This window comes from Pristiophorus japonicus, chromosome 16 (assembly GCF_044704955.1).
Source record: "Pristiophorus japonicus isolate sPriJap1 chromosome 16, sPriJap1.hap1, whole genome shotgun sequence".
NCBI lineage: Eukaryota > Metazoa > Chordata > Chondrichthyes > Pristiophoridae > Pristiophorus > Pristiophorus japonicus.
The window spans coordinates 29,199,218-29,217,714 of NC_091992.1; the positions used below are offsets into that span (position 1 = coordinate 29,199,218).

General features: G+C 39.4%; 1 protein-coding gene across 1 annotated transcript in view; it reads right to left on the reverse strand.

The window, feature by feature from the left end:
• Window positions 1-1,966: 1,966 nt before the first annotated feature.
• prpf8 (pre-mRNA processing factor 8) overlaps window positions 1,967-18,497 on the reverse strand; it is a 52,113-nt gene continuing 35,582 nt past the window's right edge. The window contains exons 23-42 of the mRNA XM_070857156.1: window positions 17,992-18,108; window positions 17,402-17,649; window positions 16,933-17,112; window positions 16,712-16,847; window positions 15,701-15,870; window positions 15,357-15,486; window positions 15,119-15,265; window positions 14,592-14,752; window positions 14,220-14,411; window positions 13,861-14,098; window positions 13,529-13,657; window positions 12,437-12,550; window positions 11,833-12,006; window positions 9,825-10,018; window positions 9,387-9,626; window positions 6,086-6,227; window positions 4,749-4,889; window positions 4,217-4,356; window positions 3,691-3,893; window positions 1,967-2,428 (exon numbers count right to left, since the gene is read on the reverse strand). Of these exons, the coding sequence (XP_070713257.1) occupies window positions 2,274-2,428; window positions 3,691-3,893; window positions 4,217-4,356; window positions 4,749-4,889; window positions 6,086-6,227; window positions 9,387-9,626; window positions 9,825-10,018; window positions 11,833-12,006; window positions 12,437-12,550; window positions 13,529-13,657; window positions 13,861-14,098; window positions 14,220-14,411; window positions 14,592-14,752; window positions 15,119-15,265; window positions 15,357-15,486; window positions 15,701-15,870; window positions 16,712-16,847; window positions 16,933-17,112; window positions 17,402-17,649; window positions 17,992-18,108 (3,351 nt within the window). The 3' untranslated portion in view covers window positions 1,967-2,273. The remainder of the gene's footprint in view (window positions 2,429-3,690; window positions 3,894-4,216; window positions 4,357-4,748; window positions 4,890-6,085; window positions 6,228-9,386; window positions 9,627-9,824; window positions 10,019-11,832; window positions 12,007-12,436; window positions 12,551-13,528; window positions 13,658-13,860; window positions 14,099-14,219; window positions 14,412-14,591; window positions 14,753-15,118; window positions 15,266-15,356; window positions 15,487-15,700; window positions 15,871-16,711; window positions 16,848-16,932; window positions 17,113-17,401; window positions 17,650-17,991; window positions 18,109-18,497) is intronic.

The window sequence follows — 18,497 nt, forward strand, 5'->3', positions numbered from 1 at the left end:
CAGAACTTGAAAGCCAGCATAGGCCTTCTTTTACCAGGGTAAGGGTTTAAATAAATATTAAAATATTTGTTTAATGATTTAAACAATAAAAATGTGTTATTTTTTAATGTGTTATCTTTGGCCTCTTTTAAAATGTTTAAATTTTTTTTAAATTCAGTTTGTTTTAAATGTTTAATTAAATTGTATTTTAATTATGAACATGTGCTGATTTATTTTTATTTAATAGGTGAAAATGTTTTTGTTAGGGGATTCCTATTATGTTCATGGGGATTCCGTATGTAAATAATATCCCCATAAGCATAATGGGAATCCCCCTTTGTGATGGGATCACATGGGCTAGCCCAACCAAAGGACCCTTGCAAACCGCATGGGTCCCTGGGATACGTGGGCCTTTATACAGGTGTATGCTTGCAGGCCCAGGACCACAAGAGGCCCAAGGTATGGAGGCATCTGGTAGGTGCGTACTTTTCTTGCGTTTCGGCGGCATTCGCCTGTGGAAAGCCTCCGAGCACAATTTCCAGCCCTATATTTTTGTACATTTACTCTCTCGTGACTTATAATTTTATTTTGAATAACCCCACAGGTTTTGCCTCTATTAGCTCACTAACCATAGGTTGTACCCAAATATTAGTGCATTTTCCAATATCTGTTCTAAATTTACTTTCCTAATATCCAGTAGTCAATTCTATTTGCAGGCAAGTTCAAAACAATAGGATTAGACAAAAAGGAAATTCTACCTAGAACAGGTGATGGCAGCACTAACATCTACATCGGTCTCACCTCTAAGAGACCTCCAGAGTAGTCAGTGCATCCAAAGTGTATGCTTTGACCACTAACCTAAAGGCCATGGTGGACTTCGGAGAGAACAATGGCAACTGGCTTCAGAGCGCTTTCGGGTGACATTGCTCAGATCTACAGGACCTGGCCCAAGAAACATGGCTAGAATTGCTTTCATGACACCATCCTCACCTGGTTGACAGCTCAAGTGATCCCCATCAGTTGCCTGCTCACGCAGGTGTCAAAATAGAGGACCAGGATGACGATGTACTTGCAGTGGTATTGCAGCCACCAGAAGAGTCCTCCCGTGACCCAGAAGCTGTGAGCTGAGGCCACCGTGATCCCACAGTTCAACCACGCACCACCGCGTTCTAGCCCTCATGAATCGTTTCGGTGCAGCACCAGGTTAGGTTTAAGAACAGTACAGAAAGGAACCAGTGGTAGGCACTCGCTGTCGTTATATGCAATGTAAAAGCACTGATATGAAGTCCAGTGTGCTGAAGTTTTTTTTTTGTGTTTGAGAGGATGCTTGGAGGTCAGTTTGCAATGGGAGGCAGAACTCCTTCCTGAACAGTTGCCTCCTTGAGCACCATTAAGGGAGCGGCATGGTCTGCACTCTGCTGAAAGAGTGCCTCCTAAGCTGGTCAACTTCTCCTTTGTGTAGTCCTATCCTGTGTGCCCCCATCATTTCCTCTTCTGCCTCCATTTAAAAGGACACGTATGTGAATATCCATACTGAATCCAATGGTAATAGTTCCATGACAGAAGGGTGAGAAGCAAAAGCTTTTCCTGTTTAAAGCTGATGAAAGGCACCTTGAAGAATTATTTTTTAATTGCACAACTGAAAAATATCTTTCTAATTGCTTCAGTCAAAGCTGATAGAAATTCAAAGCCTGTGAATCCATCCACTTCCTGGCTTGAAAAATCATGCAGGTAACTTACCCTCTTTTCCACAAGCTTAACTTAAATCAGGTGCAATTTCGGGAACTGGTCCATTGATGCGCATTATCCGGTCATTTCCATACATGGACCACCTTAAGGGCAGATGCATCTTCTCCCGCAGTCAACTCCACCAGAATTGTGCGAGCATTTCAGGACAGGCACATTTTCTAAGAGTTTTTTCCCAGGCAGCATGGGCGGCAGTTTACTGTATTCGGAAACACTGACACAACAAACTAATTAACTCCACTTTTAGTTAAAAATGTATTTAAGCTTTAATCCTTTCTAGAGTGCACTCACCACTGCACAACAGAAAATGCAGTTTTATTACAGATACACTAAATATTTAAAACAGTTCAGTTCTCACTGTATAGATGCCACAGTTGCAGGCAAATATTTAACACAAAGCTACTATGTTTCACAGATATCGCACAAGATTTGATGTTAACATATGCTATGAACACAACTTGAAATTTAACATAGGCTGTGAACGGAATTTAAATTCACTTGTTGAATATCAACAGTACAGAAGTCCAGTATAAATCTCTCTCGGTTATCTAAGAGTACATGTCCTCTCTGTCTGCATTGTAGATCTCCCCCTCTTGCAGTGAAGCAAAGTTCAGGAAGTGAGATGGTCTGTGAACTTCATGGTAGAACTCTTTAGGGTTGGCCAAATGCAGCTCATATTTCATGTTGGGATCATGGCGAACACCTAATTAAAAAGTTAAATATTTAATCCAGACAGCAATGCTTCAAGAATTGTCAAAAATAAAAACATAACCCTATTCACTGTGATCAAATAATTCCAACAAGTCATGAAGGACAAGTTTGGTAGTCCAGACACCAACTTAACCAAGTTAACAAAGAAACATTAGTTCAAATAATAGGCCTTTGGACTCCTTCAGGTTGAGTTCTATCAGCTACAATGCTACCTACATGCCAGTAGATTTCAACAGTCATATGTTCTGTCAGCAGTAAAACAAGGAATCAAATAAAGCACCAAAACTGATGCTGCTTCTTAACTAAAATGTTTGTTTTACATAGCATTTTAATTATGTTTTCTATTAATACACCGCTAAAACAAATAGGCTTGAAATGTATTTAAAAGTACACGAACTGCATCAAATTGGGTTGACAAAATAATCAGATGGATAGTCCTAATCATTGTTGCTGTAAAATGCTTTAAATAAAAAATGGGTTAGCAAACATTTCATCCTCACTTCTGAACCACAATTTGTCAAATCTGAACATTAAACAGTGTTTTTGAGGGAAAGGTGACCAGCATTATCCAAACTACAGCTCACCACCCACATCCTGCATACATGGATCCCCCAAGTGCCAACCCCCACTTCCTCCTCCCCCTTCAACTGATTGAAGACCATGGGACATTGTGCGTAGAAATTTCCACAGAAGCAGGAGATGGCAGCATGAAATGGGGAGGAGAGGGGAGAAAGAAGCAATAGGCACAGCGCAAAATCGAAGGAGGGGAGATCTAGGTGGGAATGGTCAAGAGAAAAGCATTGCCTTCTTTAAGCACGAGGAGAAAAATGTCAAAGAACAATGAAAAGCCCGGTTTAAAAGCCTCCCAAGCACTTCAGCCAAGGCTCAGAAAGAGTGCCCACATAGTTAAGTACCAACGGATACTGGTGTCCATGGTACTGCATCTGAGCAAAGAGTCAATGCCTTCAGGTAAGCAGAAAAGAAAATGGACAGAAAAAAATAAAAGGCTTGGCTTGTGAACATAATTTGTATCACTTCAACCACAACCAAAGAAAGATCCATATTACTGTATTGCAGTCTATACTTGGAAGATCTGCCAAATAAAAAAATTTGGTGCAATGCAACTCTTTATTAAAAAAAGAATTTAAAAGCTTATACATTTTCTGCAATCATTCTTCACAGTTTGGTAGAAATAATCATTTTACCATAAATTTATTTTCTGAATCTATCAACATGAAACCATAAAGCACTTACCCATGAAATTGTAGTTCCAGGAACTCTGGCCAGGTACCATGAAGAAACCGAGGAATCTGTCAGATAACAACATCTGTACTCTTTCATAGTGGGAAGGCAGGTATCCCTTGGGGTTATTTCCTTTGTCTGTGTTCTGCCTACCCCACTCATACCCACTTGGAGTAAGCTTGTATGCTGTCAGTGTGCAGGAACCTGGAGTAAAGCTAAAGAAAAAACAAAATTATACGACCTACCAGAAATATGTATGGGAAAGAGTGTTCTCGAACCATATTGTAGTTATCTTGCATTCTAACCTTTTCACTGGCCAGCTCTGCTCTCAGACCACCATTAAACTCAAGCTTTTCTTATGTTTGCCTTTTAATGACTGATTCTTCACATTTTGTTACATCTTAAGAAATTCCATTCAAACTTAAAACTGGACTTAAAATAAACTTCAAAGTAAAAATAGAAATATAAAATGCATAAGAATTTCCACCTTTATGTGCTATGACCATTCAAGTTGCCTAGGAAATTTTAGCCTTTTTACCTGCATGTTATTATGATAGTCTTTTCTCCATCCCAAGATGGATTGTCAGCCATTACTTTTGCATGGGTGGTGACATCTTGTGGTGACAACTGAGGAGACTCATTGGGTTGAGTGTGAATCCAACCAAGAGGTTCCATTTCCTAAGGAAATAATTTCCAATTAATATTGATATGAATAAAACCAAGAATGCAGTTTACACCTTAACTTATAGAAAGGGGTTTAAATATATATTATGCTTCTAATAAAAGATTAAAAACTCTCCTAAATGGATGACCAATCATTTGAATACATTTATACATAGATACAATCCTGCATAGTGCAGGAACAGTAACCAAACCTAAAGTTGATAAGGGAAAAAATGACCTACAAGCTTGTATGCAGATGAGACTTATTTGCAAGATATATAATTTGATGCACACATTATACAATATATCAAATTAAAATTCAAGCACCAAACATATACCTAATTTAGCCACAATTAGCATGAAATCTATCATTTGCATGACATTTACAGAGCAATAAGCATCTATACCTTCAGATATTCGTGCTGCGGCAGCTGGTTAGGCAGATGCACAGTCTGATGGGTTCCCCATTGTGGCACCATCACGATACACCTGATTTCCTTCACTTGGGGATTATCTGGAGGACTCACACCATACAGATAGCCTGCAATCTACAAAAGGACACGTTTTTACTGCAGCCACCTCTACCACAATCAATTAAAAGTTATATTGAAAATTCAGGTGAACATTCAAATCGTCTGAGAAGATATTTGATGAACACAAACTGTCAATCCCCGAAACAATACTCAAACTAAACTCACTCTGCCTCTCGCCCCTGCATTAATGAAGGAGCATCAAATCGCCAAATTTGCTCTGGTCTAAGTAGTTGATATTCACATTTTCTAAATATGTTTATCTCTACATCAAATGCAACAAGTCACCTGCCCCTCCGAATCAGTCAGTTGCTAATTGTATTAAGTCAGTTTACATAACCATATATGACAGTACCACAATTGGCACAGCATTTCCAGACTGGGGGGTAGCGGGACAGTAGAAAAAGCCAGCATTTCCATTTCTGATCATAATCCTGGTGGAATGTGCACTTGTTCAGAAAGGAGTGGGCTTAGATACAATACTTGAATAACCTGCCACCACTTACTTGGACAAAATGCCGCAGAGCTCCTACTGAGAGTGGGTCATTATTTTCAGAAGGGGGAAGAAAACTGGGACGGGTGCTTTGTGAAGGACAAAAATGCTATGACTTGATAACGCAATAGCTTTAAATCTGGAAATACCACTTAAAAACATTTTAACGCACATTTTATTTAAATATGTACTTAGATGTTCTTGATTCACTGAATTTACATTTCCTATTTAACTTTTTGTTCAGCAATATGCGGAGCAATGCATCTGCTAATACCACGTGTGTGTATCACTAATTTTTGGGTTGAAAAGAATTCCCAACAGAAACATGCCCAATGCAGATGTTCATATTCATTCTTTATTTTAGACCTTGCAGGCAATCGCTAACTGTTCATTTTAAACTTAGTTTAGGTTTATAAAATAATATTATACGATTTGGGATATTAGGTGAGTTCCCATTTACACCATGTAAAGGGTTTTAAACAGAACCTAACCAATTTCAATCAACACAAAACTGAAGTGACAACTAAAGGCATCCAAAAAGCTGAAATGTTCAACCATATGCTGTTCACAGGTTTCAATGGTTTAGGAGGTGGTACAAATTGTACATGTATTTTGTGCATTTTCACCAGTTCTAGTCAGTTTTCAAGAAATCATTGAGAAGTATATTCTCATTAGGCCAACATAAATGAAGCATGTCGCCACACTAAATAGGGCAGTTTACCTGTGCTCTCAAATCTGAAATGCAAATAAATTTCTTCAGCACGTTCTTGGGTAGGATGTAGGTATAGCCAGTCTCTTTGATGTCATCAGAGGAAACATAGATGTGATTGGTACGCAGATGAAGGTTGGCAGCAGATATCGCTCTGTGCAGAAGAAAGCACATTACATGAAACACGAGCTAAAGATTGAAGCTGCTAGCAGAATTCTGTGACTGCAGAATTTTTCACCTCAATTGTATTGAAAAAATACCATGGGCTCCAAATTTGAATGATTATCAGATTACACCAACCTTTTAATCCTCATATATTTGCCTCTTTAAAAAATTCTCCTTGCATTTCATAGCTTGCAACCATTTCACACCTTGTACATTAGGCAGGATGCTGAATTACAAGAACACATGAAATAGGAGCAGGAGTAGGCCATTTGGCCCATTGAGCTTGCTCCGCCATTCAATAAGATCATGGCTGATCTGATCATGGACTCAGCTCCACTTCCCTGCCCGCTACCCATAACCCTTTACTCCCTTAATCGCTCAAAAATCTGTCTATCTGCGCCTTAAATATATTCAATGACCCAGCCTCCACAGCTCTCTGGCGCAGAGAATTCCATAGATTTACAACCCCATGAGAAGAAATTCCTCCTCATCTCAGTTTTAAATGGGCAACCCCTTATTCTGAGACTATGTCCCCTGGTTTTAGTTTCCCGATGAGTGGAAATATCCTCTCTGCATTCACCTTGTCGAGCTCCCTCATTATCTTATATGTTTCAATAAGATCACCTCTCTTCTGAACTCCAATGTGTATAGGCCCAACCTACCTTCATTAAGTCAACCCCCTCATCTCCGGAATCAACCTAGTGAACCTTCTCTGAACAGCCTCCAATGCAAGTATATCCTTCCTTAAATCTGGAGACCAAAACTGCATGCAGTACTCTAGGGTGTGGCCTTACCAATACCCTGTACAGTTGTAGCAGGACTTCTCTGCTTTTATACTCTATTCCCCTTGCAATAAAAGCCAACATTCCATTTCCCTTCCTGATTACTTGCTGTACCTGCATACTAACTTTTTGTGTTTATGCACAAGGACCCCATTTGCAGCACTATGCAATTGTTCTCCATTTAAATTCTAATTTGCTTTTCTATTTCTTCTGCCAAAGTGGGTAACCTCACATTTTCCCACATTATACTCCATCGGCCAACTTTTTGCCCACTCACTTAGCCTATCGATATCGCTTTGCAGATTTTGTGTGTCCTCCTCACAATTTGCTTTCCCACCCATCTTTGCATCATTAGCAAACTTGGCTACATTATGCTCAGTCCCTTCATCCAAGTCATTAATTAAGATTGTAAATAGTTGAGGACCCAGCACTGATCCCTGCGGCACCCCACTAGTCACTGTTTACCAACCCCAATGATCTCAGTTCCTTAATCAGTAGATTTGCAGAAACTCCGAATGCAGTCTTTGTTTTAAATGTTTAGTGCCAGTATTTATAAATAATATCTTCTAGTATGGCAAATAAGCCACCAAGGCTTTCTCTATTTAAAGAATGACAATATATTTACTGGTGAGCTGAGTGCATGCTGTTGAATTAACACCATCTGGTTACTGTACCTGTCAACAAGTGTTGGGCTCACCAGCACTTTATAAACATACCAAGTGACAAAATATTAGAATTTTAAACACTCTAATTTGTGATGGGAGAATAGTATTTTATTTTCAGACTCTCTCAAGAGATACTGCAAATTCTGGTGCTTTAAATTAAAAGGCACTAGATTCACCAGCTACCATCGAACAGCTAGCTGCCTTACGTACTCAGTCAAAAGTATGGGGAGATACTCAGATGTTAAGAGGCAGCTAATGTAAAGAGCATTGTTTCTTACAATACTTTTAAAATTAAATATTTTACAATAATTGCATGGGGGGGGGGGGGATTTAAAAAATATTGTGCTGAGCAATCCCCCAGCTCAGCTCTGGGCAGCCTTGCCACAAAAGTTTGCTGACAATACAAAGATGGGAGGAAAAGCAATGTGTAAGGAGGACACAAAAAATCTGCAAAGGGATATAGACAGGCTAAGTGAGTGGGCAAAAATCTGGCCGATGGGAGTATAATGTTGGAAAGTGTGAGGTAATGTACTTTGGCAGAAAAAAAATCAGAGAGCAAGTTATTATTTAATTGGAGAAAGATTGCAAAGTGCCGCAGTACAGCGGGACCTGGGGGTACTTGTGCATGAAACGCAAAAGGATAGTGTGCAGGTACAGCAAGTGATCAGGAAGGCCAATGGTATCTTGGCCTTTATTGCAAAGGGGATGGAGTATAAAAGCAGGGAAGTCTTGCTACATCTATATAAGGTATTGGTGAGGCCACACCTGGAATACTGCGTGCAGTTTTGGTTTCCATATTTACGAACGGGTAGACTTGCTTTGGAGGCAGTTCAGAGAAGGTTCATTAGGTTGATTCCGGGGATGAGGGAGTTGACTTATGAGGAAAGGTTGAGTAGGTTGGGCTTCTACTCATTGGAATTCAGAAGAATGAGAGGTGATCTTATCGAAACATATAAGATTATGAGGGGGGCTTGACAAGGTGGATGCAGAGAGGATGTTTCCACTGATGGGGGAAACTAGAACTAGAGGGCATGATCTTAGAATAAGGGGCTGCCCATTTAAAACTCAGATGAGGAGACATTTCTTCTCCGAGGGTTGTAAATCTGTGGAATTCGTTGCCTCAGAGAGCTGTGGAAGCTGGGACATTGAATACATTTAAGACAGAAATAGGCAGTTTCTTAAACGATAAGGGGATATGGGGAGCAGACAGGGAAGTAGAGCTGAGTCCATGATCAGATCAGCCATGATCTTAGTGAATGACGGAGGAGGCTTGAGGAGCCGTATGGCCTACTCCTGTTCCTATTTTATGTTCTTATAAGCTATATTTGCATACCACAGAATGTGGTTGGGTTTGCCAGAATTCCATAGACTCTGTTTAAGGTTCATTCATACAGATTTCCACACCATTATCGGATACTATGTTATCTTACGTGGCTCTTCACCCATGGAACCTGCTTCACTACTAATCAGAACTCTATAAACAACTTCAGAAAGTGTGACTATCCCAGTCTAAAATGCTAAGAAAAGGGTGTTGTACTTCATTATTTCAGATGGCAAGGCATAAACTTAGGTAATTTTCAATTAAATCAAGAGTCCATAAATGTTACTAATCACTTTGGTGACTGCAAATATATTTATTAATAACCAATTTCTGATCAAGTTTAATTTGCCATATAAACTAATGCGAAAAGTAAGTCATACCTGACTCGCCATTCAGTTTTGGATGAGAAGGTTTGGGTCTCGTAGTTGCTGGTTGTTGAAGTGATAATTTCATCACCGTGCTTGTTTACCGTACGTGTTTGCGTGGCTGTCAGCTGAGACTGCTCTTTTGTCTGCTTCTCAATTTCAGCAATCTGTTGTCTCTGCTGCGATGGTGCAGAAATCTCCATACCCAAAATAATGTCACGAATCTCCGATTGAGTCAAAGATGCCACATTGACACTGGAATGCAAAACAGGTAAATGAAAATACAATATGACTGATGAGCAGAATGGGTTTGTTATTGGAAATATTGTAGTTAAAAGAGAACTCTTATAATTTGAGATAAGATGCCAAGTTTGAATATATCACTGGCCTTTGACAATTTGAAATATTGTCCAGACAAACCATTCTGTGGCATTTCTTGCCACAGTCACTCACTTGTTTTTCTTGCCATAGTCAGCCAGAATGAGATCTTTCAACTGCACTTCCACTTTTATCCATTCCTCGTCTGTCAATGTCGGCCAGATGTGATGAGGCTCTGTTATTGTAGTTTTGTCAGGTTTCAGGATGACCTTTGCACGATCATTGTTCACGTGCAATGCTCGAAGAATTAAGATCAGTCGAGAGAATGCCTACAAACCCATCAGTGTGGGGAAAGAGAGGAAAAAGATATATTTGAGACTACACATTGGCTGAGTGTTGAAATCATTTAATTAAACGTTTTGCATCTGTAAAAAAAAAAAGTACGTTGCAGATTCTTTTGCCTTCCTAATTGCTAAGTGCTAACCACCTAGTGTTATCCATCACATGGTCACCAAGTCAGATTGGTAAGTGCTAACCACCTAGTGTTATCCATCACATGGTCACCAAGTCAGATTGAACAATCAATTCCACAGAAACACAGAAAAAAATGCCATGGCAGTTACTGTTCTAGATCAGAAACTCAGCCAGGTTTATATACCATTCACCGTGCTCTATTTCAAGTCTTCCTGCTTCTCAACCACATTTCGCATTCTTGCTCCACTGTCTTCCTGCTAACTGCCTATTTTTCTCCCAACAGACCAAAGACACCGTTAAAAACCACATTTTTCTTCTCTTCCTCCTGCATTTCCTGCTCCCAGTGCTCTGTGCTAGTAAACTATGCAGTCATAACAGTATCTCTACATTCATATGGGGGTCCTTAAAGCCTGGACTCTTGCAAGCATACATCCACGATCTCCCAGTGCTTAATGCTGGAATGTGTCCCTATGGCCGTGGAGTCAGGCAAACAGAAACTCTGTGAATTTCTCAGAGGTTTAATTTAGATTTAAGTATGGCAGTGGGTTTCTGCACGTATTAAATATGCAGCTAACTAAATAACGATGTCCTTTGTTTTTCCCTTTTACAGTTTCTACAGTTGGCAGTGCCACAGGAGAGCCACTTATCTCTCTTTTTACTGAAGTAGTAGCTTAATTTTTACTAAATTCCATTGCATTTTAATAACTATACTAAAAATACACACATTTAAATATGTACACCAATTGCCTTTCTATAGTACTCCTCAAACACAGAAAAATGTTTCAAAGTGCTTTACCATGAAGTAGAAAAACAGTGGATACTGAATAGAAGTGAAAAAGGATTAGAGAGGATGCCAAAGACAAAGGCTTTTGAAAGGAAAGGGAAAGGTAGCCTGGGTACAGGAAACTGGAAAGGGAGTTCAAAAAGACAGGAGCCTAGTGAAAAAAAACAAGCAGGCGTGGGGAAGTAGTAACAACCTGCTGTCGAGTAGGTTGCAGGGGGGGGCACATTCAGCTATGTACGGCTGAAGAAGATACCATATTAGAGTGAGGTGAGTCCATGGAATGTTCTGAAAGTGAGTACAAGAAGTTTGAAGTAGATGTAATGTCACTGACACCTATTCCTTTCAAAAATCCACCAAACTGTACATAACCTTAAAACATACATCAGCATTCCCCTCACTTCTCTGCACATCTAAAGTAGGATTAATACTCACAATGAAAAATCAAGAATCCATTTTAAGATGTAAACAAGTTGGAAGGTGGACATATAGAAAATAGTTTCTCCCACTAAACTCTAAACTCCTTTTACAAGTCTATGCCCTTCAATGTACCAGGACAAAGCATTTTACAAAAGTGACAAAACTTCAGTGCAAACTTGTAAATTATCATTTTGAACACAAAGGTTGTATGAATTGGGAAATCATTCTTGGTTTGTCCACTCTTCTCCCCTGCCATACACAAACTGTCACTATAAAAGTCTACTGAAAAGTAGTTTGTAGAACGTATTAATTACTTCTGCACAAGTTACCACACGCAACAGATTATTTGGGAATAGGAAGGGGGAAGAAACGGGCGAGGCACAAGTTCATAGGATCCATGTAACCACTTGCATCCTCAATGACTTGCCCATTGGATTCACTCCCCATTAAAAACACAATTTTACTTACAGTATAGGAGGAAATGGTCTTCAGCCAATCATCATACAGATTAAACAGCACCATCTGCGGCTCAGTTGCCTTTAAAATCAGATCACCAAATTTCTCCACTTTCAGACAAGCTTGGAAAGGCAACTGCAGCTCAGACCCTTTGATCACAATGTTGGGGAAATCCAGCAAATGGACCTAAACAAAACAAAAATGCCCATTTAAAACATGAATTGTTGAGAGTACAAGCATCGCCACCAAAGTTTTTCAAATGGCTTAATAACAGAAAACTAGCTGTTTAGGCCAGGTTTCAACTATAGGCTAATTCAGTGTTCCACCAAGGCTCAGGGCCACGCGACCTACAGACTGTAGTTTGGACACCCTTGCCTAAAAAAGCAGGGCTAGGGGTACTGAGCGACTACAAAACTCACATAACATCTCTGTACCAAAGTTTGATTTAAGTACAGTGCTCAGACTTTGAAAATAGCACGGCGATCTTTAATTAGTCCCTTGTTTTAATGATCAGCTCCAAGTGCAACACATTGCAGACTTTCTAATTCTAACAGTTCAATTTTTACTCCATTTCAATTTTAAGGCAAATTATCTTCCAAGTGCAAAGTTTACTCACTTCCAGTGGATCTAACATGCCCTTCCTTGTAACAATGATCTGTTTAGGCTGCTCTTCAACTGGAAGCGATCGAATCAAGGCAGCCACTTCTTCGGCAGTCTTCCATTTTGCCAGCTGAATGCAAAAACAACCTATTATTATTTGCACAATTGATACATTAAAATTAAGTAAAGGCTTAAAATAATAGCAGACGGTTCTAAAATGACAAAATTTGATGCAGTTATTAATCTATGTGAAAGAGGTTCTACCCATGTACCAATTGTGGCTGAATTAGAAAAATCCTTACAATGCCTAGACAAAATGGGTTTTATTCAGTTTTGTTCCTCCTCCTTTATCAAATGGGTCTGTGTAAGATACCCTAGTTGCGTGTGTGTGTAATATCATACATGCTGGATTAGGATTTGGTTTAATCTCATATGATTAAAGTTTTTGGTTTCTTTTTACTTAATGAAATGGTTAAAAGTTGTTCATTCCCAGGATGCTTTAGGGTTTGATGTGTCAGGGAGCAATTTAGCGGACACTGTGGGTTTAATTGTTTTCTGAAACACATGATTTAGGATTCGTGTCTCTTGACTTGTTTTCGTATCTACATTAGGAAACAGTTAGCCACGGCAGTTTTAAAATAAGCAATGGAACATGGAAGACAGGATAAAAATAAGCTGGCATCTGTTCCGTTGAAATAAATACATCCTTTCTATGGGTCTTGTTCACAATAACACTTGCCATGCCATAATGAATCAGCAATGACAATGTTAAATGAGAAGTGGAGTATTTTATCTTGGGCTTTCTTTAACAATTTGTAGAGAAAAGCAGGATTGGACAGGAATAACAATGACAAGTCTCTACCTGTGGAAAAATCACAGTAGTATGATTTATTTCTCTGTATGTCTACCGTTTAAAGATACTGTGTTTATCTGGACTTGGTCTCATACAAAAACTGAAAGGACTTGCCATTACAACCCTTCTTTTAGAGTTCAACTGAAGCATCAAAAGTTATATGACCTAAACCGTTTTTTTTGTTATTGAGGCTTTTATCTAACTATATGCATACAAAATACACGAGGAGTGTGAAATACTGCGTCCCAATGTTACCTGGCCCAAACGTTTCTGCCCAGCCCAAACGGAGGTGTGAATAATTTTAAGGAACAGCTGTCCTGTCCTGGGGTTGAAGATGAAAATGGCTCCATTAATGGGCTTTGTTGTCAAGTTACCTTCAAATGTCTGTAGAAGGAACACATTTATGGAAGATTAAGTTATGAAATGCAGTACAATAGCAGAAGCATATTAGAGACAGTTCAATTCAAATTTTTTTGGAAAGACTTTTCATCTTCTAGAATTGCTAGTACAACCTGAATGAACTCTTTGTCAAACATAGTTACTGGACACTTCTTTTAAGTGAAGTTTTTATAGTCTGTATTTCATACCTTATGAATGGTGACCCGGTACACATTGGTATCATCCACAAACCATATGATTTGGTTGGAGAAGAGTTCACCATAATTCTGTGAGGAAAGGTATGGCTCAGTTGGCTCAGAAGAATACAGCTGTAGACCCTTTCGAATACGTTCTCTCAACACATACAAAGCAGGGTTAGCCTTCATGATCTTTGCCATAGCCTGCTGGATCAATGGCTTGGCACCTGGAAACCAGTTACCATAAGCACTGCAAGATAAAAAGAGTAACATTAAGTAACTTTATCAAAGAAATTCCAGGACAAAAATTTCTCAAGGAATTGTACTGAATGCAATATGTTCCGACGAATTATGTTCTGATGAATACATACCTATGCAAATTATAGGCCAGATCAATAGCAATCAACACACCAGTAGGTGATGGGTAGATACTCATGTTATCTGTTGTATAGTCCAAGAACTTGGCCCTGGCATATCTCTCAATATCATGAGAGTCATAGTCACCCCATCGCAACTGAATATCTATCCAGTATTTCTGAGTAGTAGTGCTGTCCATGACATCTCTAAAATAAAGAAGAAATCTCAGTATATATAGTATGATTCAAAATGGGAACACAAAAACAGCAGAAAATTTGGAGTTTTCGTAAATTACATCAATGCTAGCAAGATAAACATGGTTTAAGTGTAGATTGTATCTTACAGCAGCAATTCCAACTCTTTCGAAAATGGTAGAATGGACATACTTTGAGTCAGCAAGTAGCGACGGTCTGGAAACATTCCACTTGTATGAAGCAAACAGTAGAATATCAGCACAGGAGGAGTTCATTTTGTAGGACTTTCTGGGGTGAATGGTCTCTTTCTGCACAGTCTCAATCTCCAAAGCATCCAACTCTTGATCAAAGACCTACAAAGAACACCGTTGTTTTGAAATCCATTCCCTGAACCAGCAAGCATGATAATCTGAACCACTTTGCATGAATCTGAAATTAAACGGCTCACTTTGCGTACTTCCATGCTAAAGTGTATTAAGACTAGCTATACGTATCACTAACATGCATTTTAATTTCAAAAACAGGTACACAAAGTTTCAGTGACCTTCTGCAATTTACCTCGAGACCTTTAGCTTTATTGCTTGCTTTTTTTCTAGGTCCATCCCATTACCCGTAAAACTTCCTCCCACCTGTGTTTTTTCTGTTTTCATGGTCCTCCCCAGTCCGATTCCAAACTGCTAAAAGTGTTCCAGGACGGAAGCAGTAGCTCAAACACTGACCTGACACAGATCCATAACGATGCTCTCATGAATCTTCTGCCACAAATGGGCTCTGAAGATCTGGATCAAGGAAATCTTGAGAGTGGGGATTTTACCATGCATGAAAATTCCTGTCAGATCTAACTGCACCTGGAAACCTACATAAACCTGGAGGACAAAAAAATATTTTAAGCTCGTTTTTGACAACTTATTTTATAAACAAACTTATGATTAATTCACAGTAGTCACACAAACTTACATTAGCCCTGTTGATGGTTGGTGACCACCAAAGAGTGAATCTTCTGTTGGGAATCTGGTTCAAACCAGATCGCTGGGCATTAGTCAGCTTCTTCCACTTCATGGATTCCTCAAAACCACTTGCCTTCTCCCTGCAAGTACATAATTTTAGGAACATGTAAAAATCTCTTGCTGGTACCCCCCCAAAAAAATCAAACATCTATGTTTGGTTAAAAAGATAATAGGAGCTGAAGCAAAAGTTCCTTTCTCAGAGTTGTCTATGAAAGTTTATCAGATAACATTTACCCATACCCTCTTTACTGTACACAACACATTAAATCTATAATCACATTTTTAAACACATACCAGAACAGACCCTCCCATGTAGGAAAATAAGTTCCCTTGAAGAGTGTGTGCTCTAGAATGCCTTCAACACCACCTAGTGCTTGAATCATGTCTGTACGGTAGTTGTTCAAGTTCCACAGCTTGCCATCATGTCTCTGATGGGTCCACCAGAATGGATTCTGCTTCAACACCTGTGAACAACAAAATATCTTAATATGATTTCAATGAAATGGAGACCCAGTATTTACAGAAGAAAAATGTGTTTGATTTTATTACAATTGATAAATTCCAAACGAGGTAACCTTACTGGGGTACAGTTTCATAACTGCCAGTTTCCCTCCCATACCTTATACAAATGCCAATTATTAATTCGGAAGATGAAACAGTGAGTGCTGGCAGACTAGTGGGCCATGAGAGCACAATTAGCCCGAATCATGTTCTCATTTGACATATACTAATGCACGCACAATCTTCTAGCAGGAGTTTCTGGACAGGTTACCAGTAGCAGGAATTCTGGTTGATGTCCTCCATCTAAGCTGGAGGTACTGTGGCCGTGCAATGGTCTGCCAGACTGCCACCATTCCAGATGGGATCAGCAAACTCAGCACAAACCAGTGATTAAGTTTGGGGACATTATTCATCTGTATGGCCCAGCTACTTAATGGATAAACTGACCCAACCCTTCAGTACAGCCTACACGCAATATTTTCAACATGGTGGCGTTCCGAGTGTTGGGTCATGGAATGATTTGACAGAGGACTGAAACCACAGTACCACAAATGTTGAGTTCTCAATCTCAATTATCATAGAGAAATACTAAGTGGAAGCCCGGTGTTGCTCCTCAGGGAAGGAAATACTTTTTTTTTTAAAAAGATTGATTTTGTGCATCTTCTGCACAAATGGCCAGCTTTAGAACAGCATTGAGGAAAGACCGAGAGCTGGTCTGCATCTGTTGGGATGGTGATGCAGGGAGGTCAGAGGAGCCAAAGAGGTGGTGGGCTGAGGAATAGAATATTTAAAAAAAACTCATACCTGGTACTGTTTAAAATCAGTTCTCACTCTCCAGCCCTTATCATAAGCCAGTGTGTGTCTGTCCTTCTGGAACAACGTGTTAATACGTGGGATGCCTCTATCCCAGGAATCTTCCAGATCTTCCAAAGTTAGGCGCCTAAAATTATAAATAGTTTGTCAAGCATCCAAACCAGCAATACAATCTTGTTACTATCATTGTTACAAATAATCTCAAAACTGACCTATTTTGTGCAATAGCTTCCTGTCGTTTCAGCGCATATTCGGCCCACACTCTCTGTGAATCAATGAACTCACTCTCCCAAGGCTGAATATAACGATAAAGATTAGGAATCAGTTGGTCCTCTTCGTGACTCATACCTGATCGGAAATGAGTGATGCCCACATCTGTCTGCTTGGACCACCTAAAAAACGTAAATGATGTGTGCATAAAGTGCAACATAACGTTAAAAAAATGGAAGCTTTCTGTACAGCCTAAAATTACAATCTTCAAAATGTTTGATATGCTCACATATTTACTATTTAAAGTTACAGCAAGTTATCTTCCGAAGCAGAATTGCTACAATCAATGTGGTTACTTACACACATTCTTCTTATAAGTAACAAACTATTACACAATGCATTTATTAATGTTCCGGTACTTGGCATTGCTCATTTAAATTCATGAAAAAGAAATACGTATTTAGACAGTACCTCAAATCAGATTGTGGGATGAGAACATGGCCCATAGACAGCATGCCCAGACCACCCAGCTCCTTGGGTGTGTAGAACACCACAGGAGGAAAACGACTTGGCATCTTGGAGTTCAAACCAATCTTAATACGTGTCTGGATCTTGTTCTCACATTTCACCAACAGGTCCAACAACTCCTGAGTATTAACGACTGCTTCACGGAAATAGGTCATCAAGCCAATCAGGGCAGTGTTCCACTTATTCACAATCTAGAAAAGCACAAAGATAGTCATTAGAAAATCTATATAATAGTTAAAAACTTGTAGTTAACCTCCAGTTGCATTATCTTTTAATTCAGGTGTTACATCTTTCCTGCCACAAATATATACTAAGCCCTCACCACAACACAAGACTATTGGACCCAACAGAGTAACTATGTAAAAAAAAATCCTTTTCAGAAATTCCTGGTACTAATGTTTAATCTACAATAAGCACAGACTTAATTAAAACTGCAGTTTAAAAATATTCAACATTTCATGTTGCTATTTTAAATGAAAATGCTTGAAACAACTAGTGCCATGTTATGTTTAACATAAATAAAGGGATTGTACCTTGGTGAAGGTGGTGGAACCAGAAGCCATGAGGATCTGACGTACTCGGTTATGGAATCGCTGCATAGACTCATCATCCACTCGGAGGAAACATTGAGCTGTACGCTCTTTGGTAACCTATTATACAAATGAGAAAAGTTGCACTTATGGGCTGGAAATTGTGGTCCAAGGCTTTCTGCAGGCGAATGCCTCTAAAGCACAAGTAAACTCCGCACCTACCTGGTGCCTCCGTACCTTCGGAGACTCGCGCTCCTGGGCCTGCAGGCATATGCCGTTAAAGGCCCACGTATCCCAGGGGCGCATGCGGTTCGCAAGCATCCCTGGGATCACATGGGCCAGTTCAACCAATCACAAAGGGGGATTCCCAATATGCTTATGTGGATTCCATTTATGTACAGAATCTCCATAAGCATAATAGGAATCCCCTAAAAATAACACTATCACAGCACTGAAATAAAAATAAATCACAAAATTAAATAAAATACAATTTAATTAAACATTTAAAA